Source organism: Oryzias latipes, chromosome 4 (assembly GCF_053564925.1).
Source record: "Oryzias latipes strain Hd-rR chromosome 4, Olatipes_Hd-rR_3.1".
Lineage (NCBI taxonomy): Eukaryota > Metazoa > Chordata > Actinopteri > Beloniformes > Adrianichthyidae > Oryzias > Oryzias latipes.
The window spans coordinates 2,806,271-2,833,473 of record NC_136240.1 but is presented as its reverse complement, the minus strand read 5'-3'; the positions used below and the strand labels follow the sequence as shown (position 1 = coordinate 2,833,473).

Here is a 27,203-nt window from a genome sequence, read left to right as displayed (position 1 = left end):
AGCCAAAGTGGCAGCGAGGGGCAAGCAGCCCTCAGCCAGTGAGGGAGGGTACAGGGGCGGCGTGACGGTGGAAGCGCAGCAGCGCTCAGCCAGTGATGACAAGTCGCCGCCTGCAGCTGGCTTTAACCCTCGTGCTATCCTATGACCCCCCCCCCCCCCCTTCCATTGACGTGTTCTCCCTACCATGACAAAGGTGGATAAAGGTGGAAAGATTTCATGTAATCCATGGACACCAGTGAAGATCACAAATCATTGAAGAAAAAAGGTTTAGAGCACTGTCTAGTGGGTCTAGATGACCCAACTCCCAATGTTAAAGTACCTAGGATAGCACAAGGGTTACAGTACGTTCATCATTTTCTAGTGCTGTCCAAATCTACAGTTCCTAAATCCAGAGCCCTAGCAATTCCCCAAAGTCTGTGAAAAACCAGCGTGCATCGATGCTCACTAGATCAGCGAAAATAGACCAGAATGCATTGCATCGGAATAATGTATTTAGATGTATTTTTTTTTAATCATTAACATTTGTATCTGTATTTTTTTGGTTAGAGACTTTATGAAAGTACAAAAACACAGAGACTTCCTTTTCTTTTTTTATTTGAAACGTGGCTTTGCACAGGGAAACCAAACATGATTGTGGTTTAAAAAAAAGTGGAATAACAAAACATGCACACAAAATGTGTGGTCTTTGTCTTTTTGCAACATTCATCCCCACTTCCTGCGTATGGGAGCTTTGACAGAGGCACCTCTCTTTAATAAATAGTTTCATTTACAACATGAGTCTTTTTTCCCATAAATACAAAGGCGCATTGGAAAGCAATTCTAAAGGTGTCGATTACAAAACCAAACGGGTCCGTATCAAAGTACAGACCCGGATGTAAAGAAAGCAAGGCTGGCAAAAGATGAATGTCAACACTGAAACTATAGGCACTGGTTGAAGACCCCCACTATCCTGACACGGAGGACTTTGATCTGTGCTCTCTGCCCCCCCCCCCACCACCGGCATTTTGATTTGACACTTTGAAAAGCAAACAGAGGCTTTGGAGCGTTAGCTCGCAGTCGAGGTTTCAAATGCACTTTAGAGGAAGAAAAGTGGAAATACTGAGAACAAACTGCGACAAATGACGTCAAAGCGATGATGGGACCCCTCCCCGCCCAGAACACATCCTGAGGGGGGGTCTCGCAGACGGCCGCAGTGGAACTGAGCATGCTCTGTTGAAGGTTGGGGGTGGACCGGCTTCTTTGGCATTGTCATGTATGTTTCTGGGACTGTAGAAGTTTTCTGCATACGTAAAGTGCCATGTTGGGATGGTGTGGCGGCAGACCCCCCCCTGCTGGTCAGGCTCAGTAACAGCCTTCTCTCCAGTTGTCCCCCGTCCCGCCGTAGGTCCGAGGAGCAGGAAGAGATCTAAGGAGGCAAAGGGGAAGTGACGTCAGGCCGTGATGCCGCTCAGACCGCCGCACATGACGGTCTTTGCACCACCCAGTGTTGCCAGATAGAGTCACGGTTTTCAGCAGTCTTCAATCATCTATTATCTATTACTTCCCATTTTGATGTAAAATGAAGACATTTTTAATGATTTCACATCCTCAATTTAGCAGCTAGTCAGAGCAAAACATGAAACAGTTGACTCCCATTGAGCTTCATTAACGACCACAGGGGATCAAACTGAGCGTGCATGCCCCGCCCCTTCACTTCCACATTAAACACAATCTGGAAAAAGAGTTGGACGGGTGAAAAAAAACGTATTGGTAACATATTATCGTGAATTTAAGTGAAGTAAACTTTTTTAAAGAGCGGTTGGATTTCTAAAAATCTGTTCTTGTGAATCCCATTTTTCTAAATAGCCTATTGATAAAACCTTCAAAACTAAATGACTTGTCACCTGAGATTACTCCGGAAACGTCCTAAATGTATGCAACACCAACACCATGTCTTCTCAGTGCAGCTTTAAGTCTGATCTGAACGCTAAATTAACATGAACTAAACCATGGTCCGGTTGAATACTCGATTCTGATTGGCTGCTGGGTATGCATTAAAACCTGATAACCGCACGGTGAAAAAAGAAGTTCGGTCACCTAGCTTAAATGTTTTGTATCACTGCGCCGGCTTCTTTAAAACAACCTTTTGCTTCATCATCTAGACAAAAACAAGCGGTAAGAGGAGAACTTGCTCTCTGAACTGATGCTTTATTCAAGCATATATATATATGTCACGCAATAGTCCGCTTTTTGTGAGAAAAGAGATCCAAATCGGAAAAAAAAAGAATTAAGGACTAAAAACTGGTTAATATGTATTGCTTTTGTAACTGAGCATGGTATAAGCAGGTTAATGGCCTTCGAAGTGTGCGTTATTACTTTTTAGAGCACTTTGCGGAAAGTGCTTCCACGGCGTGCGTTAGAAAGCAATAAACGAACACTTCGTTGGCCATTAACCCTTACATATTTTAGCTCTTAAATGGAAAATGAGGACATGTCGTGGAAAATGTCAACAATGTCTACAAAAGAATGAAGCAGTGGATCATCAGCATACACCGAGTAAACTGAAGGCACAAACTCAACCCAGTTTACGTAGGATTGCAGGATCTGCTATGTGGTTGAGGTTTGTGAGGCTGGAAATGAACAAGAAATACAGGGATTTTGGGGAAAATGAGGAATCGATTTATACATATCAATTAACCCTTGAGCTATCTTAGATGACCCCCCCCCTTACATTGACGTGTTCTCCCTACCATGACAAAGGTGGATAGATTTCATGTAATCCATGGACACCAGTGAAGATCACAAATCATTGAAGAAAAAAGGTTCAGAGCACTGTCTAGTGGGTCTAGATGACCCAACTCCCAATGGTAAAGTGTCTAGGATAGCACAAGGGTTACATGTACAGAACAGATTAGTGGACACACATTTGTTTTATTATTAGTTGCTCATAATGGAGCGGATGATGACGTGTCTCACATGCTTCCTCTGACCGCACGTGTCTGATTGAAAAGTATTTTAATGAGGAATAAAAACCACAGAACCGACTCCAAACCCGCCCAAATCATGTCACCTGGCAACACTTCACCCACCTCCTCACAGGCTGGACCAGCTTGCTCCGGGGCACGGGGAGGCCTCCTCCTCCTCCTCCTGTTGAAGCGCTGGGTCTGGGCAGGCCGCTGCGCGGGGCTGCCAGGGAGCGGGTGGGGGTGGAGGTGGCCGAGTTGGGCATGGATGTGGCTTTGAGCGGCTGCTTCAGAGCCAGCGGCGATAAGGTGGCGGGACTTCTCAGCTTACTGGGAGAAAGGACTGCAGAGAGGCAGAACAGCAGTTTAACTGGAGCCCATACCATAATACTTCCTCCTTCATACTTTAGAAAAAATGATCTGCAAATGGAGCGAAAGCTGACGATGCGCCTGTTTGAACCACAAATGAGCACAGAAGCATGAAAGGTAAACCAAAACAAAGATGTCCGCCCGCTGAAACATGTGGTGCTGATAAAATAATGTGAACCAGAGCGTCAACACAACCAACAGCCAGACATCAACACAACCAACAGCCAGACATCAACACAACCAACAGCCAGACATCAACGCAACCAACAGCCAGACATCAACGCAACCAACAGCCAGACATCAACGCAACCAACAGCCACACATCAACGCAACCAACAGCCAGACATCAACGCAACCAACAGCCACACATCAACGCAACCAACAGCCAGACATCAACGCAACCAACAGCCAGACATCAACGCAACCAACAGCCAGACATCAACACAACCATCAGCCAGACATCAACACAACCATCAGCCAGACATCAACGCAACCATCAGCCACACATCAACGCAACCAACAGCCACACATCAACACAACCAACAGCCAGACATCAACGCAACCAACAGCCAGACATCAACGCAACCATCAGCCAGACATCAACACAACCATCAGCCAGACATCAACACAACCATCAGCCAGACATCAACACAACCAACAGCCACACATCAACACAACCAACAGCCAGACATCAACACAACCAACAGCCACACATCAACACAACCAACAGCCAGACATCAACACAACCAACAGCCAGACATCAACACAACCATCAGCCACACATCAACACAACCATCAGCCAGACATCAACACAACCAACAGCCAGACATCAACACAACCAACAGCCAGACATCAACACAACCATCAGCCACACATCAACACAACCAACAGCCAGACATCAACACAACCAACAGCCAGACATCAACACAACCAACAGCCAGACATCAACACAACCATCAGCCAGACATCAACACAACCATCAGCCAGACATCAACACAACCAACAGCCAGACATCAACACAACCATCAGCCACACATCAACACAACCAACAGCCAGACATCAACACAACCAACAGCCACACATCAACACAACCAACAGCCAGACACCAACACAACCAACAGCCAGACACCAACACAACCAACAGCCAGACACCAACACAACCATCAGCCACACATCAACACAACCAACAGCCACACATCAACACAACCAACAGCCAGACATCAACACAACCAACAGCCAGACATCAACACAACCAACAGCCAGACATCAACACAACCATCAGCCACACATCAACACAACCAACAGCCAGACATCAACACAACCAACAGCCAGACACCAACACAACCAACAGCCAGACATCAACACAACCAACAGCCACACATCAACACAACCAACAGCCAGACATCAACACAACCAACAGCCAGACATCAACACAACCAACAGCCAGACATCAACACAACCAACAGCCACACATCAACACAACCAACAGCCACACATCAACACAACCATCAGCCACACATCAACACAACCAACAGCCACACATCAACACAACCAACAGCCAGACATCAACACAACCAACAGCCACACATCAACACAACCAACAGCCACACATCAACACAACCATCAGCCACACATCAACACAACCAACAGCCACACATCAACACAACCAACAGCCACACATAAACACAACCATCAGCCACACATCAACACAACCAACAGCCACACATCAACACAACCAACAGCCACACATCAACACAACCATCAGCCACACATCAACACAACCATCAGCCACACATCAACACAACCAACAGCCAGACATCAACACAACCAACAGCCAGACATCAACACAACCAACAGCCAGACACCAACACAACCATCAGCCACACATCAACACAACCAACAGCCAGACATCAACACAACCATCAGCCACACATCAACACAACCAACAGCCAGACATCAACACAACCAACAGCCAGACATCAACACAACCAACAGCCAGACATCAACACAACCAACAGCCACACATCAACACAACCAACAGCCAGACATCAACACAACCAACAGCCAGACATCAACACAACCAACAGCCAGACATCAACACAACCATCAGCCACACATCAACACAACCAACAGCCAGACATCAACACACCCAACAGCCAGACACCAACACAACCAACAGCCAGACATCAACACAACCAACAGCCACACATCAACACAACCAACAGCCAGACATCAACACAACCAACAGCCAGACATCAACACAACCAACAGCCAGACATCAACACAACCAACAGCCACACATCAACACAACCAACAGCCACACATCAACACAACCATCAGCCACACATCAACACAACCAACAGCCACACATCAACACAACCAACAGCCAGACATCAACACAACCAACAGCCACACATCAACACAACCAACAGCCACACATCAACACAACCATCAGCCACACATCAACACAACCAACAGCCACACATCAACACAACCAACAGCCACACATAAACACAACCATCAGCCACACATCAACACAACCAACAGCCACACATCAACACAACCAACAGCCACACATCAACACAACCATCAGCCACACATCAACACAACCATCAGCCACACATCAACACAACCAACAGCCAGACATCAACACAACCAACAGCCAGACATCAACACAACCAACAGCCAGACACCAACACAACCATCAGCCACACATCAACACAACCAACAGCCAGACATCAACACAACCATCAGCCACACATCAACACAACCAACAGCCAGACATCAACACAACCAACAGCCAGACATCAACACAACCAACAGCCAGACATCAACACAACCAACAGCCACACATCAACACAACCAACAGCCACACATCAACACAACCAACAGCCAGACATCAACACAACCATCAGCCACACATCAACACAACCATCAGCCAGACATCAACACAACCAACAGCCAGACATCAACACAACCAACAGCCACACATCAACACAACCAACAGCCAGACATCAACACAACCAACAGCCAGACATCAACACAACCAACAGCCAGACATCAACACAACCATCAGCCACACATCAACACAACCAACAGCCAGACATCAACACAACCATCAGCCACACATCAACACAACCAACAGCCAGACATCAACACAACCAACAGCCAGACATCAACACAACCATCAGCCACACATCAACACAACCAACAGCCAGACATCAACACAACCAACAGCCAGACATCAACACAACCAACAGCCAGACATCAACACAACCAACAGCCACACATCAACACAACCAACAGCCAGACATCAACACAACCAACAGCCAGACATCAACACAACCAACAGCCAGACATCAACACAACCAACAGCCACACATTAACACAACCAACAGCCACACATCAACACAACCAACAGCCACACATCAACACAACCAACAGCCAGACATCAACACAACCAACAGCCAGACATCAACACAACCAACAGCCAGACATCAACACAACCAACAGCCAGACATCAACACAACCATCAGCCACACATCAACACAACCAACAGCCACACATCAACACAACCAACAGCCACACATCAACACAACCAACAGCCACACATAAACACAACCATCAGCCACACATCAACACAACCAACAGCCAGACATCAACACAACCAACAGCCAGACATCAACACAACCACGCCACAGTGTGCACCGTCAATACTCACTGAAATCCCCTTCTTCTCCAAAGCAACAGGAGAGTGGGACTGGACAAACGTGAAGACAGAAAAAACAGGACCTTAATGCAGGAAGAGCAGTCACTGAGCAGAGCACCCTGACCCCCCCAGCATCCTTCAGTCCAGACACAGCTGGTGAGAGCGGCTGAACCTCTTCAGACCCTCCAGGCTGGATTCTCCGGACAAAGAGAGCAGAGTCTCTGGGTTCACTTCTTTCAGAACCTCAGAGTGACGTTGATGAGGATTTGGAACAGCAGCAGTTTCTAGGTTCAGGTTCACCCGAGGTCATCAGCTCCCCAGGAGAATCAACCTCATCTGTTTCTGATGTGAGGGTCGTCTCTGCTCCTCTTCGCTGGAGAGCCCTCGGGGGGGGCAGGAGGAGCCAGACCACACCACCTGACAGAGCCGGAGCGGGGGGTTTGTGATCCGGGGGGGCTGGACGGAGCTCTGCTGCTTCAGAGCTTCTTCAGCTCCGCTCACACTGAGCGTGTGAAGCGTGTTCAGGAACACACATGATGTTCACACTACACAAGAAGGGAGGGCCTTCTTCTTCTTCCCGTTTTCTTCTGTTCAGCCGTGCATGCCCCCCCCCTACAGTTGAAGAGTCTTGGTGTCAAACGTCAAAGCAGTGCAGATCTGGTGAATCTTGTTCCAGACCTTTTCTTTCACAGCTGTATTCTGATTTATGAAAGACTTTGTGTCGTTTCCGCTGCACCATGGCATGTCTGAATCCTCCATATGTCGCTACCAAGTCTGGATCGATTCCCCAATCGGAATCGATCCAAGCTAAATAGATGAATAATGCATGTGACCAGAAGAAAACTAGTATTATCTAAACACAATGATAACTTGAATCTGTCGTGTGGAAAACAGAATTAGCAGCGTCTATGTAAAATTAGACGCTCACTGCAACTATCTGTCGCAGTAAATCTTAAGTAGGACTGCTCAGACTTTCTTTTTCTCTGCAGTTGTCGGCTCTCCTCCCGTTTCCTCACTCTTTTATGCTGAAACTTTCCAAACATGCTTTGAGGTTCTAATTTAGCAGTCATGTATGATGGAAAAGCAGCTGCTTTAGAAGGATGCAGACGTGAAAAGATGTGGCAGAGACCAGAATCTGGACGTCCATCAAGACAGATGTGATGAGAGAATCAATGAACTCAATAAAACAGAGAAATCCTATTTTTTGTGACCCACAGACCAGCACCACTGTGATCATTCAGTTAGAAACTGTTGGGAAAAGGGACCATTTAGAAATGTAACTTGAAACATTTTGGAGGCACAAATATTGAATCTCTAATCGCTAAACTGCATGTGAAACATCTGCAAAGGCAAAGATGTTCTTGTGACCTGAGCGTGTGAGACAGACGGACGGCTAGAAGCATCTGACAAGTGTCTGTCCATCCTCAGATCAGAAGGAGCTGCAGTCTGCATTCATGCTGTCCTCTCCCCGTCATCGTGTCTCAGAGTGTGCATGTCTGTGTGCCAGGTCAGCCCACAGAGTGTTACCTCGCAGGGAAGCCGGGTTTTTGAGCTGCTGTTTGGTTTTCGGGGACGAGTGTGAAGGAGTGGAGAACCTCTGGAGATGAGCTGCAAAACAAGGACAAGTCAGCCGGGATCCTGGCTGTGCTCTGCCACTAGAGGGCTCCACACACCAAAGAATGTCCAAGCAGGTTTGTTGAGGAGAAGAAGCAGAAGACTGCCTGAGCAGAGTGGAAACGGGACCTTCAGACTTGGAAAAGTGGGAGCAAAGGTGAGGTAAAGACATTCTTAAAACCACATGCTGGACAGGAAGGCAGGAGGAGGTCTTTAGTGCCGCTGAAGCTCAGAAGAACAAACCAGAGCAACCAAAGACCCAACAAGGAGAATGCTCCTCTTCCTCAGTGAAGATTGGCTCAGACAGAATGAAGGCAGTCGCATTTAACCAGCTAAACCTGACCTTTGACCCTCTGTAACAGAGACGGATTACTGTCTGGATTAAGAACAAAACCGTTACAGCACCGATTAACTGGAGTTAAAGCTGCAAAAGAGCATCAAACAGACTCAGAGGTACAAGCAGCTTCAGATCGCAGGGCCATGCTTTTATTTTGACAGCAGGAAAGAGAATGAAACAAACATGTCAGATAAAAGCCTCGTACGGCACTTTACAAGCAGGCCGCCAGCAGGGCAGGCCTGCAACGCAGTCACAGCAGCCGTCTGCAGCACAGGCTTGCATTAGCGGCTGCAGCAGCGCCTTTAAGCAGCCGTCTGCAGTGCAGACGTGCATCGGCGGCTGCAGTACCTCACAGCAGCGTACAGAAGTAGTGATACTCACTGGCAGACTGTCTCTGGTGTTGGGGGGAGCCTCCATTTGGCACTTGCAGGTTGGACTCGCAGCTGCGGCTGTTCTTGGCGGGTTCTGCTGCGTGAGCCGGTGCCGTAGAGGAGCGTGAGAGGTTGGGAAGACTGCGGCGCAGCTTTTCTATAACAGAAAGGAGATGGATCAAGACACGCCAGGAGGTGATAGACGGCTTCTCTGGTCTGGGCTCACCTTCGTTCTTAACCACGTTGGTCTGCAGCTCGTGGCCGTGGCCTTGCAGGGAGTGGCGAGGCTGCTGCAGGCGGCTGATGACGGGTTGCGGCGAGCTGCGGCTGAATTCAATGGAGCGAGCGGGGGAGCGCGAGCGGGGAGAATTTCGCGGGGAGACACGAGGAGAGTGGCGAGGGGAGGGGCTAAATCGGGTGGAGGAGTGGGGAAAAGCCAGGTGTGGGGCCTCCTCCTCGTCCTCCAGACTGTGGGCATCTAGCTCCTGATCGCTGAAGGTGCTGCGGCGCAGAGAGTGACAGGATGAGCCGGAGCTCCGCCTGGATGTGGTGGCGGCATAGTCCTGCCTCAAACCTGCAGCCGGAGCAAACACAGTCAACACTGCTGCACCTGCAAGGAAAAGGCGGAGCTGCGGGGAAGACGGGCGGTACGTACTCTCCTCCTGCATGCGCGCCAGTATCTGGACATCAGTGACATCGTTGAGCTTGTAGGTGTTGGATGAACCCACAGAGTCCTCATCCATCTCAGACGTGCTCAGCTCGCTGTCTACCGAGGACTGCGGGCTGACGGGGGGAGGGTTTCTGTCTGCTGCCGCGTTCCGCTGCTGAGCTGCAAATGAAGGCAGAGTTTTAGCCACACGAATGAAGCAAACCCACTCACTGCTGGGGGGCGGCTCACCTGTGGTGCCGGGCAGCAGCTGCTGTCTGACGATGGGCACTCTGCTGGGGGTGGAGGAGGGCGAATTGAAGCCGCTGCTGTATGGACTGTTGGCTGCGTTTGTGCTGTATGGGCTTCCGTAGCTCTGCTGGAGGAAGGGACTGCCGTTCAGACTCCTGCGCTTGGCTGCAGATCACAGATGACACGTCACCTTAGACACACTGAAGCCTGCGCAGACAGTGGTTCATATCTACACCAAACAACACTAACATCCATAAACCAAGACACGCTAACATGTAAACATATAGATGTAGCATCGTTTCCATTGAGGCACGCTGGAGCAGTGGTTAGCACTCTTGCCTCACAGCAAGAAGGCCCCTGGTTCAAGTCCCGGGTGGGGGGCCTGAATCTGAACACCAGCGGTGCACCTTTCTGTGTGGAGTTAGCGTGTTCTCCCCGTGCATGCGGGGGTTCCTCCCACCGTCCAATTACATGCTTCACAGGTTAATTGGTCACGCTAAATTGTCCATGGGTGTGAGGTGTGTAATTGTGGCCCTGTGACATAGGATAGGCCCCAGCAGTCCAGAAAGGGCCAAAACGGAATAGAAAATGAATAAATGAATCGTTTTCATTGACTTCTAACATTTTCACTACTGACTGGAGAGAGTGGTTGCCATAGAAACGAAAACAAAGACCAACACGGACCAATCACGGCTTACTGAGGACGTCTGCTTCCAACGCGACGACAGATGTGTCGTGAGAAATGGCGAGGTGGAAAGCATTTTCTTTGGGTGACGTCACACTCAGTCCAGGTCTCATTTACAGTCAATGTTCACATCTGGTGGGTAGTGGCAAAACGGCTATAAGGAACATTTGATAAAGAAGATGTAAAGAAGATCTCAGTCAAAAGAGAACATCTCCCCACAAACAGCCCTAGGACTTTAGGAAAACCTGAGGTCAAAGGTCAAGAAAGAAAACGCTGTCTCTGGGTAAAAAGCTGATTCAAGCAGCCTGCAGGGACAGGATCATGATGTTTCTTTTGCTGGTGTGTTTCATGAAACGAGAACATCAGAAATCATCTACTTCAATAGACTTGTTATGATGGCACATTGTGAAAAGATATTACAACTAAAGATATGTCAATCATATCAATGCAGCTGCTAATGCTGGAGTGGTTCATTACATTCATTCATTAAAGAACTTCATGCATTTGAGGACAAAAGAAGAGACTCCCCAAATCCTACAAGTTTTACATTTATAAATCTATAATTAGTACCTTAGGAAGGTTTGAAAAAGAAATGTGTTGATGATGTAACAAGTCTGTAATGTCCCAGCTGCAGAGAAAGTCCCTTCAGCTCCGTGGGCCCATGATGAGGTCTGGAATGAGAGGCAGTGGTCCAGAGCTCTGAAGCTCTGAAGCTCGTGTCAAACTCAGGTCTGGGGGCCAAATTTGGCCCGTAGTGTAATTATACTTGGCCTGCGAGATCATATCAAACGTGCATTAGAGCTGGCCCGAGGTATATACTGTACAGCTAATACTACAAATCCCACCATGCTTTGCTAGTATGCTGGCAAGCGCCCCTTTTTTCTGTTGACAGTCACTGACAGCCATGCTCCAGTCCCATCAGACAAATTCATTTCACCCTCCACAGACGTTCATGGATCTGCAGGTGGATGATCAGAATGGAGCAGAGCAGGGAGCTGGTGGCCCGCTGACTATTTAAAATGTAACAATTATGATCTTTGTCAAACTGAATTTTTTCGTCTGCTCCTGATTCACAGCAATGTAAATAAAGAAATACTCAGAAATGTAATCTTGAGCTTAATTGTTTCATCCATCATCAGAGAAATGCTACAAAAACATGTTAAAAACAAAAGACCCATTTCATTGGAGTGGCTCTCTGAAGGTCTCTGACTGAACCTGTAAGAACCGGACGTCAGAGGATCCTCGTTTGAAACATTAGCATGAGGGGAGTGGAGCAGCTCTTCTCTGAGCTGTGCTGTCAGTCTGCTGCAGCGTATGCTGAGCCTGATGGAGCTCAGGCTTCATTAGTTCTCCCATTAACTCAACAATGCATCCTGTTCAGCTCTCAGGCTCAATGCACAATGTCTGTGATTCTTCCATCCCTCTGTTCTCCTCTGAGCGGAGTGTTTAAACCTCTCTATGGTGGATGGGGGGCAACTTCCTTTCTCTCTTCTGCATTATTCAGGAAGTCTGTTCCTTCACACTCAGATCAGCCAGTGAGTCCAGTCAACAACAACACTGAAGCACTTCTATGTGGTTGGAGGCAAACAAAGACTGGAGAGTTTTAAATGCAGCTTATTCATGATTTTCAGCCCAACCCATGACAGTCAGCAGCTGAGTGCCACAGGACCTGGAGCAGATCCACCTTCACTCCCCGTCATCACACAGATCTACAGGGACCTGCAGGACGACGGTACGCTCCATGTTCAGACACAAGAGGACTCAGAAGACTGATGGGAAGTTTGGGGCTGAAAGAATTTTATGATTGCTGGAAAGTATGGATGGTGTCTAGAAAAACAGCTTCAGGCCGGGGGGGTTGAAATGTTGGGAAAGAAAACATGGAACAAAGCTCCGCTCAGAAACAAACAGGAGACTGTTTCAGGAAAAATCAGAACAAACACAGAAAACATATTTGAACAGCTGACAGAGGAAAGTCCAGTCAGTGACAGCCCCCCCCCCTACACACACTGGCATTTCCTCCATGTTAGCTATGCAACAGGCCGTCATTTTACCCCAGAAGACCTTCACTCACTGACAGCTAGCAGGCCCAAAGACAGGCAGCAGAAGATATGCAGACGGGTAGAAAGACAGACAGAATGAGAGGCAGACAGGCAGCAGATCTGTAGGTGGACAGACCTGTCCTGACCAGGTCTGTAGGCCCGCAGACCTGGTCAGGACAGGTCTGTGGGCCTGAAGGCCTGTAGGTCTAATAGGTCTGTACAGGCAGGAAGCAGACAGCGGGTTTTTGAACAGCACTTTATTTTCCATTATAAGCCAAAGACTTATAAGGATTGTTTGGATCTCCAGCCCTTAGACAAACTTCTGTCCCACATTTGGAGCCAGCAATAACTGGAGAACATGCTGACAAAGAAGATGAACCTGCAGGGAAAGGTCTGCTGAAGCTCTTACACAACGCAGCAGTAAACGTCCTATCTGCTTTCAGAACAACCATGGGTGACCTGTTGCTCAACACCGTCAGTCACATGAGCTGCTGTGAAAATGGAAATGACCCGTTCCAGTTTGGCCCTCCTTCTTGACAGACTAAATTTAGTTCATGAGGTGAGGAGAAGGCAGCGTGATGCAGCTGAATTTATTCAGAAGACTTTTGAAAACTGAATCAGAGAGCTCTGTGGACCTTCAGTCTGCTCATGGCTGACGCTCCGCCCCGCCACAGATCCGGTCGGCTGTATGGGCCAACAGTCTGAAGGAACTACATGTGTGGCTGAAGCAGAGACATTAATGCAGTGGACGTCTCTCTGCATGCGAACTAAACCCCATCCAAGTCCACAACAAACCCATGAATGTAGATTCATTCTTTAGAAGCTGATTAGTCTGAATGTACAGATGATCATTTCATGGACTATAATCTAATGTTTTTCATATTGATAGTCTGGTATAAGTTTGCTTTCAAGTGTTAAAGGAGAGATGTGCATTCATAGTTATAGCCTTGACTGTACATGAGAACTGGACTGAGTGACCCCTCCCCTGTGGCATTCTAAACAGGAAGTACCCAAACCCCACAGACTTATATAGAGAAAGAAACAGCTGTTAGTATTGACGCCTGAATTGACTTTATTTGGTTGGACGTAAACACTTTTCTAAGGGTGACAACACACTCCAGTTCTCAGATACAGTCGATGGTACTGTACGATGGTACATACTTGGTTCTGGTTCTCAATAAGTGGGCGGGTCCACAGCTCATCTGTCCAGTCTCTTCTTGACCAGCTTAAAGTCACTCACTGCTGGTTGCTGTCTTTGCTGTCAACAATTTCTTCCTCTGGCTTTTTTTTGTTAATATTTCTTTGCTACTGGTATGATTGAAAAGAGGTGGGGGGGGGGGCATTCTACTGCAGCCTCAGTGGCTTCATGCACTAAAATGGTCCTGAATAAAAACAAAACTCCTGCTACTAAATGTGACATAAGGTCTAATTCATAGTTATGCCGTTTTCAGCCAAAATAAAAAAAACTAGGCCTGCACAATATACCGCAAATGTCTTGTTATCGCCATTTCAAGCTGTGCAATATTCAGATAGCAAAGGTCGGCTAGAACTGTGATACATGGTTACCTTAAATGTCCTAAAACAATCTTATGGCAACTTGAAGCATTTAACCAATCAAATAAATCCCTTTATGCATTTGACCAATCGGATGGACGCCTTCACGTTGTTGACCAATCAGATGGAGCCCTTTTATGTTTGATGTTCGCCTACCATGTCTACGAGGGTCATTTGGAGTATAAACTTTTGCAATGAAATGGGAATGATGTTTTTGATTGTTTTGCTCTTTGTTTTTATACCGTAAATTATATCGTTATCACAATATTAATCACTGATATCGCATATCGTGAGTTTTCCTCATATCGTGCAGCCCTAAAAAAAATCTGTCGGTTTCTAAGACATAGTTTCTGCAGAGCGGCAGGAGTTAATCATGAATTCACCCCTAAGTTGTGGGCAGGACTGTGGGGGCAGAGCGACCCCTTCCCCTTCCCGCTGCTAAGAATTCGGAGAAGGGAGTCGGAGCACAAGACCCTTCCCAGTATGTATTCTCCGTCACAAATAAGAAACAGTCATGCAAGATCATGTTAGCAACACCAAAGCCACAGTTTTCATCAGAGTGAGTCTAAAGCTGCAGGTTCCTCCAGGGATCCATTTAGGAATAGAATCAGAACAAAGATATCGAGAAATTTTAACAGAGATAAAAAAATGTCCAGTTTCTCCAAAAGTCAACCCAACCAAGAATTAGCACCGTCTGGGACACAATGTGACCCCACAGAGCCTGACGTTGTTGTTTCAGCAGCTTTACTTTCATTCATGATGGGAACTGAATTCATGGCACAGACTGCGACTGATCAGCTGCTGTTCTCGTAATGCAACAATAAACTTCCAATGGGGAGCTCTGACAGCTCCACTGATCCGCCTGTAGAGGCTCCTGAAGACGCTGCAGCTCTTCTTTTGACTGGCTGGCGTGTGAAAAACTTTCTGCCAGATGATGAATGATCAAATTCAGATGGAACCATCATGATCAAGACCACCAGAATGGCTTTCTCCAACACATGCCAATTCAAAAAGACCATCTGGTAATAATAAAACACATACTCCACCAGCCTCTGTGATCGTCATGGTGACAGCTGCTCATGTCCGTTTACCTGACAAAGTGAGGTCTAGTCTGTGGATGAGTGAGCGCTTGGCTGATTCCATCTCAGGACTGGGGTTGTCCAGAGTCTGCCGACACCAAACGATGGGACTCAAGGCTTTCTGAAGGGGACTGTTGAGTTTACCCTCGTATAACCTGGAAAAGAGAAACACGATTGACTTCAGGCAACATCAACTGTTTCCGTCCCTCCTAAAAAACAGCCATCCAAATGAACTCCCTTTGATCCAGGAATCAGTGGTATATGCTGGGACCTGAGGGTTACATTAAAGGCGCCATGATTCAAAGTACAGAGTAACTACAAAGGAGAAATGTAGGACGGCAGCCGTTCTAATGAAACCAAAACTTCACTGAAGTACGGCATGTGATGGGAAATCCAAGCCTCAGAGCAGGACAGCACGTCGTTTGTCAGCACAAACGTTTTCCAGGAAAACTCCCAGGTATGTGACGACCCTGCAGACTGTGTGTAGTCAAACTGTCACTAGCATGTATCCACGCTTAGAGAGCTGCAGGAGCAGGCCAAATCCTGCTTGATGCTAATTCTTTGGGATTACAGGAGTCTGTGACAGGAGCTGGCACTACACAAAAATCCCAAACATCAACCCGATGGCGAGGTCAGACACAACAGCACAGCGTTCCTGCGGAGCACGGGGAGAACGGCTGCAATCACAGGAATCTGCAGCTGCATGATGGGAAATATCCATCCGTCCATCCATCATCTTCCTCCGCTTATCCAGGACCGGGTCGAGGGGGCAGCAGACTAAGTAAAGATGCCCCGACTACTCTCACCCGGCCACTTCCTCCAGCTCCTCTGGGGGACCCCGAGGCGTTCCCAGGCCAGCAGAGCGGCATAGTCTCTCCAGGGTGTCCTGGGTCTTCCCCGGGGCCTCCACCCAGTGGGACATGCCCAGAACGCCTCTCTAGCGGTTGTACTCAGAGGTCTCTGCAGGTGACAGAGACACCCCCCCCCCCCCCCCCCCCCAATCTCTAAGGGAGCGCTCAGCCACCCTACGGAGGAAGCTCATTTCAGCCACTTGTAATCAGGACCTCGTTCCTTCAGTCATGACCCAGAGCTCATGACCATAAGTGAGTATTGGAACCAAGATCAACCGGTAAATTGAGAGCTTTGCTTTTTAGCTCAGCTCTCTTTTCACTCCACCCACCGAGAGATGGCAAACTACCTTGACCTCTGAACCATGACCTCAGATTTAGTGGTGCTGACCCTCATCCCAGCTGCTTCACACTCGGCCGCAAACAGCCCCAATGCACGCTGGAGGTCCTGGCTTGATGAATCCAACATCATCCGTCCAACATGCACCGGGAACAGGTCTGACTTACTGCCGGCTATGAACACCAAGCTCTTGCTCCGGTCATACAGAGACCGGACAGCCCTCAGTAAGGCTCCCTGGACCCCACCCTCCCAGAACACCCTCCACGGGATACCACGGGGGACGCAATCAAACGCCTACTCCAATTCCACCAAACACATATGGACTGGATAAGTGTACTCCCACAAACCCTCCATCACCCTGAAGAGGGTGTAGAGCTGGTCCACTGTTCCACAACCAGGACGGAAACCGCACTGTTGTTCCTGAATCTGAGGTTCAACTATCGGACGGACTCTCCTCTCCAGATGGGAAACAAAAGCTCAAAACCCTTTTCAGCAAACATAAATCCCAAACTGCAGTGAGGCAAAGTTTGTCTGCGTCAGCACTGCACCCCACAACTTTATAGACCACGTGAAATAGTTACTGTTTAGCACAGATGACGTTATCTAAGATGACAGCTGCTTTTTATGAGCTACATCTAGAACTCTTGTCTATTGCAGTGTAATAGCCAAAGCAGTCCTCTTAGAAGAACAAATCATCGTTTCTTAAAGAAGAGCCATCGTTATGTTCCAGTTAGCAGGAATGAAATGACTAGAACAGATGTTCATGCAAACCTCCCCTCTAATGATCAGCATCAGGAGATCATGCACTTCTGTTTGGATGAAACGGTTTTCTAACCTCCATAAAGCAAAAGCTGTGCACTGGCACACAACAATCACCATGGTGTAGGCCTGCCCGCACAATAAAGCGCAACTTTATCCTCATCACAATATCAGCCTGTGCGATACGCACATCATAAAAGATGAGGTAAACTGCAATAGATGTTTACACCCATGCTCAAACAATCTTACAGCGGCTTGAAATATTTAACGAGTCAAATGCAGCCATTTACACATTTGACCAATCAGATGGAGCTCCTTTATGCTGGATGCCCATCTCCTTTTTAGACGATGGTGATTTGGAGAAAAAGTAAGCTATGTTGACTTTTATTTAACTGAAACGGTTGCAGTGAAACGGAAATGCTGTTGTTTTTTTATTCATGTATCAATACTCAATATCACTATGAGTTTAAAAGGAAAAAAATCCAGTATGGAAACATTTGAACAAACTTTTACAGGTTCAACATGACAAAAGTTCAAGTTTCCACTGGAGGCTGAGATTAGGCTGCACAATATACCGCACATTCTTTGACATGGCAATGGATGAGATGCAAAAGACGGTGGAAACTGCCATGAGTGGTTACCTTAAATGTTTACGCGCATGCTGAAAGAATATTACGGCAGCTTGGAGGTATTTAACGAGCCTTGTAAGCATTTGACCAATCGGATGGAGCCCGTTTGTTAGATGCCCGCCTCCCAAGTAGCGGATTGTCCTTTGGAGAAAATGTAAGTTATGTTGAGTTTTATTTAACTTAAACTGTGGCAGTGAAATGGAAATGATACGCACATAGTCTTTGTTTTGCTATTTAACCCGCTCAGTGGCCTTGTGTAGTGTCCGCCCCGACACTGGAAGGTTGTGGTTCAAATCCACAGTCAAGACTCTCAGACCCTGTTTGACACTCAGCATTAAGGGGTTGGATTGGGGGGGTTGGACCACCAAATGGTTGTGTCTGCAGCTCCCCCCAGGGGATGGGTCAGATGTGGAGAACTACTTTCAGATGCATGACAAGCAGGATTTCACTTCTTTGCTAATGAATGGTTAAGTTATCTCAGCATCACAACACTGATCACTAATATGGCAGGTTTTCCTCATGTGGTACAGCCCTGCTATGGATTGGAAGAAGGTAATAAAATGGTTTTCTAGACAAACGCAGAGAGGTCATCCTGGTGTATGAAGATGTCACAAAACACATCTGAACTCCACCCGCTGCTTCCTGTGCCAACTGCAGAGCTGCAGGGAGCTGAGGAGGTGAAGCAGGGCCTCCTCTGCCGCAGGGCTGTTGCGCAACACAACTTTAGAGTGAGCCTACACACTGATCTCCTGCCACCACTGCCTGGACGAGCCAAGCAAGCAGTCTGCGGCTGAATCCAGGGTCCTGGAGGCTCAGGGTAGACCTGAGGGCCTCGCCAGCCCGGAGCTCCAACAGTGGTCAGACATCCAGCCCACAGCCGCCCCCTGCCCGGAGGCCCTCCACTCACCAGCTGTCCTCCTCTTCGTTGAGACAGTCCATCTCCTCCAGGTCCAGGATCTCCACCTCGTCCAGGACTGAGGCTGCCCCCTCCGCCGCCGCGCTGCTCGGCGCCGCGGCCGTCGCCCCCTCGCCGTCGTACGGCCTCCTGAAGCTGATCCCGTCGTAGGAGAGTCTGGGGCTCCGGCAGCGGCTGTTCTCCAACACCTCCCCGTAGCCGCCGAACCCCACCCCGGGGAAGCCGGCCAGCCCGGCGGCGTCGTAGCCGGCGCTGAGCGGCCGGTGGCTCCCTGACAGGGCTCCGGAGGAGGACAGCAGCGTGGAGCGGCTCCGGAGCTGCTCGTTCTGCTGCTCCAGCTTTTTCACCAAGTCCTGGAGCTTCCGCACCTCCAGGTCCGCGTTGATGTTGGAGTTGATATCCTCCATGGTGGATCCTCCGCCGAGCGACGAGAGGACGGAAGGAGTGGACCGAGGCGCTCCTCGCCGCGCGCCTCCTTCCTCCTGCTTTACTTCACGGTTTTCTGGCGGTTCCGGCCTGACACGGGGGGGTTCAGCGGACTTAGGCGGCCCCGAGGCGTCATCTTATCCGGGACTTGACGGGCAGGGTCGAGGCCATCTCCAAAACACTCGTCACCAACTGAGAAACACCAACAGGCGGACAGCCTACGTCACCACGCCGGGCTACGGGCACGAGCACGCAACCAACACCTATTGGACCACGTGGTACAAAGTTTCGCTTCAACTCCGCCAGTGTTGCTGCGCACATGTGGTTCCACTTTGAACAGACGAGAACTTTAGTTTTTCTGTGAGCATCAGGCTGGAACTGTAGAGGATATGATTTTTAAAATATGCGGGATGTTCTGCTCCTCTTTTCATAACTGACAGATTACAAAAGAGCCTTTAGTTGGACTGTCATGAAGCTGCATTCACACGCCTCTCTCCACGCGCGTCACATGTCCTGCTGGATTTTTTTAGGGCACACACACACACACACACACACACACCCACACCCAGGCATGCATCAAAGCATTCAATCCAGGTTTGCACCTCGGCATGGTCGCCCCTCACCTGAACCTTTAGGGCATTCTGGGTATTTTAGCGTTTCTAATTGTTTTAGGTCTATAAATAACTTTGTGTTACTGTCGTTTGAAAAGTGCTCTATAAAAAGTTTGATTTCAATTCATCTGCTTCCAACACTGTCATTCTGGTTAGTTTTACTGAGCGTATACGTGAATAATGTCACTACAAATGAATCATTGATGTTGTACACTACAACACAACATGGTCTTCTCTGTCCACCAGGAGGTTCACACACTGGTGCATTTTTATTTACAAATCTCTTCTTGGACTTTTACCTTCCTACATTTGCAGCCTGATCAAGCTGAGGACTGTGGAATCATACGGACTGCGCCCCAATGACCATCTATCGCTCGCCGTTCTATTTGCTCGTACAGAACTGGGGAAAAAGGCTTTTGTCTTTTCTGCCCCCTCCACATGGAACGCTCTACAGAAAAGATGGAAATTAAAAGAACTCATTCCACTGAATATTTTTAAATCCAAGCTGAGATTTGAGGAGAAAGTCCCTTTTAACTGTACCTGTTTTACATGAGTTCTAATTTTTATTTATGTTTTTAATGTTGACATTTTTATGGTAAATGTAATTTATTGTTTCCCCCCTAGCCAGGACTCCCTCGAAAAAGAGATTCTTAATATCCATGGGACAATTCCTGGGTAAATAAAGGTTAAATAAAACTCCAACAGGTACTGTGAAACTCCAACACACCTCACATTATTACATAAATGTCTGGTTCAACTCCCACTTCACTCTTACAGTTCCCAAATAATTATTTAAAACTGCAATTTTGTAGCTGGTTTGCCGTTGACCTTCAAAGGGAACCCTGCTGACCCATTTTGGGGCGTAATATTGGGGACAAAAGATTCAACAGTGAGTTTCAAAATAGCTGACAGCAGATTGTTTTTTTATTAATAAACAATCAAAAAACCACAGGACTTTAAGCATTTATGCAAAGAACCTTGTTCTTGGTGTCATGGGACTTTTAGAGCTTCTTCTGACTCCAGATGCTCCTCGGTTTTTTGAAGGGCACCTCCGCGGCCCCCCTTGGATTCACCGTCAGTCTCAGGGTTCTCCTCTGCAGGCCCACGCCTGGGCCCGGACGGTTCCAGCCCATCCTGGTCAGCACTTGCATTCAGAGATTCCAGCCCCTCGTCCTCTTCATCCTCTACATCCATCTCAAAAACACGAATGTGCCTCACGTTGGAACTCAGCTACCAAGAAGAGAAAGAAACAGGACTTGAAACTGTCCGTAGGTCCTGATTCATTCAATCAGTTAGGAAATATTGGGATTGAATTTACTCCTCTGCAACAGAAGTCATAAATCAATCCCAGAAGTACACTCAGCTACTGTCCATTTCTTTCTTGTACCATCAGAAAAGCTCTGACATGACCACCATTGTGGAGGATTCTATGTCTGATTTGTTAACATATCAAACCCAAAAAGCACATGCTGCTCAGGACCGGGACAGGCAGCAGGCTAAAGGTGAACTCTGAAGTGAAGCAGAGGTTTGACGTACCACGCACGCCACTTTACGGATTCCGTTGACGGCAACAAACTGAGCTTTCATGTTTTCCAGTTCACGCCACTGGGTCCCTGGAAACAGAGTCTGGCATGGGATGGTGCTGCTCTGCTGGTCCAGCCTGAACATACAAACACGTTAAAGTTCAGCACGTTCCATCCCAACACACGTTCCATTCTGTCAGTCCAGTCCCGGTGGGTTTACTGCTTTTTAGTTATACTTTTGTTAGCATTTTATTCAGTGATTCATGCTGTCTACTGAAGCTGATCCGTCTGTCAGAACACGCAGCAAAACACGCTTTACTGCCGTGAAACTTTCAAACCAAATTAAATGCTTGAGACTGTTTCACTGTTTGTCCAATAGGTTAAGAGGATTTTGACCTGAACTACTGGACTGAGTGGCTGTGACATCACCCATAGAAAACACTTCCTCCTGGCTCCAACCAAATGAAGTCAAGCCAGTCGCCGCCATGTTGGAATCAGACAATGTCAGCAAGCAGCGATTGGTCCAAGTCAGTCTGAGTCATCGTTTCTATAGCAACTGCTCTGGCCATTCAGGAGTGTTGGAAGACCACACCCCTACTACTTGAAAGTAGGCTACACAAAATCTGTCAATCAAAACTACGAACGTTGGGGCCAGCAGGCTCCACACACGTTTATTGAGGGGAGGGGTCATATGATGAGGGGGACACGGCTCCCTCACCTGATGTCGGGCTGCCAGCTGAAGTCGGTCCCACAGCTCAGACTGGATGAAAGAGGAAGCTGAGCCAAACCACGCCAGCCGCTCTGCTCTTCACATGCTTGTAATACCACTGTTAAAATGTCATCGTCATAGAAACGAGCATCCAGACAGCTGTAGACATAACCTGGCCTGGAAAAGAAAAGTTATTAGAGCAACTCTTCTAAAGGCAAATGTAAAGAGGACGGCATAGGAAAGGCTCACTGGTCTGCAGCATTGTCATCCTCTGGATCTTCAAGTTGGTGGGTGAGGTTAAACGACACAACACTGAGTGGAGTTTGACTGGAGGGTTTAAAAAAGAAGCTTCATTAGACTGAAATGTCTCAAGAAAGACGTAGCTCCCAGCAGTTCACCTGTTTGAGTGGGTTTCTTTGCGCAGCAGGTAAAACTTGCTGGGTGAAACCTCCGGCATGCAGAACACAACATTATGCATTTTGGCCTTTTTATCGTTCCATCTGTGAAAACACCAAGAAGACAAATGATCATCACTGACTCAATTTGAGGCAAACAAAACTTACGATGTCTGTGTCCCACTTACAAAGATGGGAGTTCGAAGAGCCGGGGTGTGTTTTCTGAGCTACAAAACAGAATGAAACGATGATGGTGGGGATATGTCACATGAAATCATCATTCTGAGAAAGAGTCAAATGTCACCTCTCTGGCACAGTGTACAGGGGCACAAAAGCAGCTTGCTTCACAGATTTCCCAATGACCTCCTGCAAGAGAAACAGACGGGATGATCTCAGATGACGGACAGGAATGAGAGGCAGACCGGGGACGCTTCAAACCCACAGCCGGTTTCTGAAGGCAGTGCTGGATCACGCCCTCCATCATCCTCTTTACAAAGTGCAAAGACTTCTGGGGATATGATGGAAACAGCAACGGGCTCTCTGCAAAAGTCAATCAAAGTGGTAGAAGGTTACAGAACCGACGGAGAAAATGTGTCCCAACAAAGAATTGAAGGACTCCAGAAAAAAGGACTGACCTTTCAGGTGCGAGCTCTCCTCTAAAAACTTCAGCCACTGGTTCCCCTTGGTGTTGGGGGGAGACATGAGGTCTTCATCCTCATCCTTCAGATACTGTAAATGTCCACACAAAGGAACAATCAGCAAGCAAAGTCATTCAATCACTTCCAGCTGATTGGTCCATCACATACCTGACCAACTCGCTCCACGTTGAAGTATTTCCCTTTACGATCAAAGAGCTCCTCGTTCTATTAAAACCATAAAACTCTTCAAAACAATCCCAAAGTTTGAACGGAGCAGCTGCTCTTTCACCGCTTACCTCACTAAAATGCTCCGACAAAAAGTCAGCGACAAACGCTATGTCCTTCTGAGTCATCTGAGGATTTAAGAGCTTTAAGTTGTAAAACGTTTTCAGAAATACGTGAAAACCAAACATCTGTGCTCAAACCGACCTTATTGAGTTCTGGTGGAACGTGTTCGTCACACATTCTCAGCATGGCTGCAGGGAAATCATGTCACATCCATCAGAACATGCAGCTGTTCTTTTATCGTTGATTTAAATGAAATTAGGGAAAGGTTCATTCTCACCCACATACAGCCAGCGAAAAAAGGCTTTGAAGTTTTTCATGCTCTTGTCGATGACCCTAAACAGTGAAACACATAAGATGATGAATCACCAGAGCAGTGCGCACAGAATCCTCTTCATCAGCACCAACTTACTGCAGAAGTTCATTGGCCTTCAGAGAGAAGGAGCCCACAGCTGTGATGGCACCTGAAGACCACCAACCATGTTTACTGATGTGCATGAAGCTCAGCCCATCACAACGTGTCTGAACTCGTACCTTCTATAGCAGCAGAATCTAAGCCCAGGGGCTCAAACTTCTGCCTCCACAGAGACATCCCTCTCACCTCACTGAGATGGTACAGCAGAGCCTCGGAGCCACTGCAGGAGGCAGAAGAGAGGAGCATGAGGAGCATGAGGAGGAGCACTGACCTGAGGACAGAAGGGGGAGCGAACCTCTGCAGGTGACTGATCACCAGCTTCTGGATGCTGGAGTAAGAAGACTCGATAGACTGGCCAAGCTTCTTCAGACCCTAAAGGGTGAAGGAACGGAAAGATTTCAGTCTCAAGTCCTCAGAAGGAGGTGGAGTCTGAACTCACCTCTCCTCACCTTTACAGTCAGCTGGTTCATGAGGAGAGCCTGAAGTTCAGGACTGGAAAGGATGAAAAAACAGTTAAAACAATTCCTTACTCACTGCTACCATCCACAGGACGGTCCAGGCAATACAGTTCAACCATGAAGACAACAAAGGAGGTTTGCTTTCCACCTGGACTGTCCCCACAGCAGGAGCTCCAGAAACTCATCCTGAACCTGAGTGCTCGTGTTCTTTTCCTGGGAACACAGAAGACATGACCCTGAGTATGGTGGCCCTGAGGTCCCAATCACATTAACACAAACGCATGTTAAGACCAGAATGACAGTTAACAAAGCAAAACTAAAAAACATCATCTTTTGGAAATCAAAACAAAATTCAGGAGACTGAAATGTAAACAAAAAGATTCAGAAAAAAGGAGTTTCCATAAGTTAATGTTAAAATTAAAAAAGAACTAGAGAAACCAGAAGAGGCAGGTCCTTTGAGGCATTGCTGATTGGATGATGACATTTGAGTTGTGAAGAAGAGGAAACGCAGAAGAAGGTTTCACCTGAACTGTGGCAAACAGCTGATTAAACAATCAGCAAACGTGTGCAGTGGGCGTGGCCAGAAGCTTAAAGAAATCTCCTCTGATGGAAGAGATCGCCATGACAAAGAACTTCCCGCCAAAAAGGTGAACAAACATCATCATCCAATCAGAGACGTCCCCTGATACCCACCTTATTATTATTTGGTCTGCTTTTTTCATTTACCATGATTTTCTGGTGAGAGATTTGTTGATGTGATTTGCACATCAGGGCCACCGTACTAAGCCAATATGCGCTCAAATGTTTGATTCTTCCTCCAGAGAAAGGCATTTCTTTACCAAACAAACCTGAACAAACTTGGTGAGCCGAAGGTCCATCTGCATGAGGATGTCCTCCCACGCCTCACACATACACGTCAGAGAGAGATGCAGGTACTGCAGCAGCGTGGAGATGAAGGTGAACTTCAGCGCCATCCGGGTGACCTCAGGCAGGCAGTCAGACAGCAGGCCTGTGTCCAGCTGACGGGCAAGGAGGACGCATTAGGAACACAAACAGAGCATAGATACTCAGAGAGAACCAGAGTGGATCACCTCACCTGGATGTAGCAGATCTCTGGGTTATTGTCAGCAGACCTGACCTCTGCGATGACAGACAGAGACCTGAGATCACTGGATAGACACAGATTGCGGCACGTTCCAGTCACCTGCACAGCAGGATAAATCCAAGAAAAACAGTTCAATCTCCAGGCATTTCAGGATTACTACCAATTAAATCTGTAATACAAGTAAAACCCCTCTTTGGTCACTTTTAATTGTTTGTTACAATGTCAAGAAAGCTTTCTTACCCCATCCACAGCTGCTATCTTATACATCCCATAAGCATAAAGCTCCACAAAGCCAGAATCTCCTCCAAGAACAAGAACATTCAGTCTGCAAGGAAAAAAAAAAAAAATCACTCTTACAGTCGTGGAACCATTTTCATTCAATCCTCAAAAACTGTCACCTTGTTTTTTTACCTGGCATCTCCCAAGAGATTGAGTATTTCATCTGACTTCTCTTCACTGTGACAGAGGGAAGAACACTCAGGAAAAATTCAAACGCTTCCAAACATTCATCATGAATGGTGTCTCACCTGAAGATCTTTGAAGTTGTGCTGTAGCTGTGGAGGAAAAACAATGACTGCATGGAGATTGCCAGTAGATGAGATTTGAAGCAATGCACGTCTTCATGGCTTTACCTTTTTGGAAGGGTTGGGATTTTTGGGAGAAAAAGTTTGGATTCATCCTCTGAGCTGTAGAAAGAGCTGAGGGAGCTGGAAGGTAGAGAACGATAACTTAATATGATTCCTGTCTGTTTGGTTAAAGCATGGATATCCCTTGAGCCTCTCTTCACCTGCTCTCATCCACGACCTCCATCCAGTGCATGCAGGTGACGGCGCTCTGCACTGGGAACACGTGAAGGATTTCTGCCTTCTCAACCCCACAAAGGACGATCTGCTTTGTGTCTCCGAGACTGAAGGCCAGTGCTGGAGATCAAATGGATGAGCAGAGTATAAAATCCTCACATTCAAGTTGAAATATGTCGAGTCCACCCTTACTTTTGCCATCTGGTCTCCAGGCAAGCGCCGTGATCTCTTTCCCGGTGCGTTCAGTAGGTGGTAAACTCCAAACCCGCTGGAAACTTGCTAAGCGATGCAGCAGCAGCTATGAAAATCAAAACATTCAACTTTGGATAAAAAACCAGCATAAAGAGTAAGAGGGTTTTCAGGAGCTGAAGCTCACCTCTCCAGCCGTGTTGGCCAAAGCGATCAGATCCCTCTTTGGAGACCAGGCCATACACAGAACAGGGTTTGGAAGCTGCTTCTCCCCTACCTGCCGGAAGGCTGGCATGATGCAGCCCGCAGGTGGAGCGGCCCACAGGTGGAGCGGCCCACAGGTGAAAGGAACGCAGGTGGAGCGGCCCGCAGGTGGAGCGGCCCGCAGGTGGAGCGGCCCGCAGGTGGAGCGGCCCACAGGTGAAGTGGATGTAGGTGGAGCGGCCCGCAGGTGGAGCGGCGCCGACAATGACTGGACGATGCTCTTCTGGGACAGTTCCACCTTTTAAAAATCTCAATGGTTGGTATTCTGAATCTGTCCAGCTGACATGACCTGCAGA

General features: G+C 47.7%; 2 protein-coding genes across 5 annotated transcripts; both read right to left on the bottom strand.

Annotated features, from left to right (window-relative positions):
• Positions 1 to 577: 577 nt before the first annotated feature.
• On the bottom strand, positions 578 to 19,954 carry slain2 (SLAIN motif family, member 2). 4 transcript variants are annotated; one of them, XM_023953898.2, is made up of 10 exons: positions 19,081 to 19,954; positions 15,610 to 15,752; positions 10,241 to 10,405; positions 9,998 to 10,171; positions 9,569 to 9,916; positions 9,353 to 9,499; positions 8,548 to 8,628; positions 7,033 to 7,071; positions 3,069 to 3,285; positions 578 to 1,405 (listed from the first exon to the last, which is right to left on the bottom strand). In XM_023953898.2, exons 1-10 carry the CDS (start codon positions 19,494 to 19,496, stop codon positions 1,342 to 1,344), a joined length of 1,794 nt encoding a protein of 597 aa, XP_023809666.1. In that variant the 5' UTR covers positions 19,497 to 19,954; the 3' UTR covers positions 578 to 1,341. The 4 variants fall into 4 exon arrangements, with proteins under 4 accessions (XP_023809666.1, XP_023809667.1, XP_023809668.1 ...); XM_023953899.2 differs by lacking the exon at positions 7,033 to 7,071; XM_023953900.2 differs by lacking the exon at positions 8,548 to 8,628.
• A 1,074-nt stretch (positions 19,955 to 21,028) lies between these two features.
• Positions 21,029 to 26,963, bottom strand: anapc4 (anaphase promoting complex subunit 4). The gene is made up of 27 exons (XM_011472880.4): positions 26,831 to 26,963; positions 26,647 to 26,752; positions 26,442 to 26,574; positions 26,287 to 26,361; positions 26,182 to 26,208; positions 26,066 to 26,110; positions 25,895 to 25,979; positions 25,646 to 25,753; positions 25,398 to 25,568; positions 24,698 to 24,762; positions 24,541 to 24,583; positions 24,387 to 24,463; positions 24,211 to 24,311; positions 24,089 to 24,140; positions 23,957 to 24,012; positions 23,821 to 23,867; positions 23,688 to 23,744; positions 23,560 to 23,616; positions 23,389 to 23,482; positions 23,196 to 23,293; positions 23,058 to 23,119; positions 22,942 to 22,980; positions 22,757 to 22,858; positions 22,608 to 22,685; positions 22,368 to 22,535; positions 21,663 to 21,786; positions 21,029 to 21,356 (listed from the first exon to the last, which is right to left on the bottom strand). Exons 1-27 carry the CDS (start codon positions 26,936 to 26,938, stop codon positions 21,117 to 21,119), a joined length of 2,418 nt encoding a protein of 805 aa, XP_011471182.1. The 5' UTR covers positions 26,939 to 26,963; the 3' UTR covers positions 21,029 to 21,116.
• Between the last annotated feature and the right edge of the window lie 240 nt (positions 26,964 to 27,203).

Bases quoted from the DNA above. Each gene is read 5' to 3' on its own strand.
- slain2 (XM_023953898.2), bottom strand. From the start codon at position 19,496: ATGGAGGATATCAACTCCAACATCAACGCGGACCTGGAGGTGCGGAAG. The intron at 8,629-9,352 runs GTGAGTATCACT...CTTGTTTTGCAG, and splicing joins ACACCAGAGACAGTCTGCCA to CTCATCTCCAGAGGTTCTCC. The intron at 3,286-7,032 runs GTGAGTATTGAC...GCCTCTCTGCAG, and splicing joins TGGAGAAGAAGGGGATTTCA to TCCTTTCTCCCAGTAAGCTG.
- anapc4 (XM_011472880.4), bottom strand. From the start codon at position 26,938: ATGCCAGCCTTCCGGCAGGTAGGGGAGAAGCAGCTTCCAAACCCTGTT. The intron at 26,111-26,181 runs GTGAGACACCAT...CCTCTGTCACAG, and splicing joins ACAACTTCAAAGATCTTCAG to TGAAGAGAAGTCAGATGAAA. The intron at 23,745-23,820 runs GTCGGTTTGAGC...TTAAATCCTCAG, and splicing joins TTCCACCAGAACTCAATAAG to ATGACTCAGAAGGACATAGC.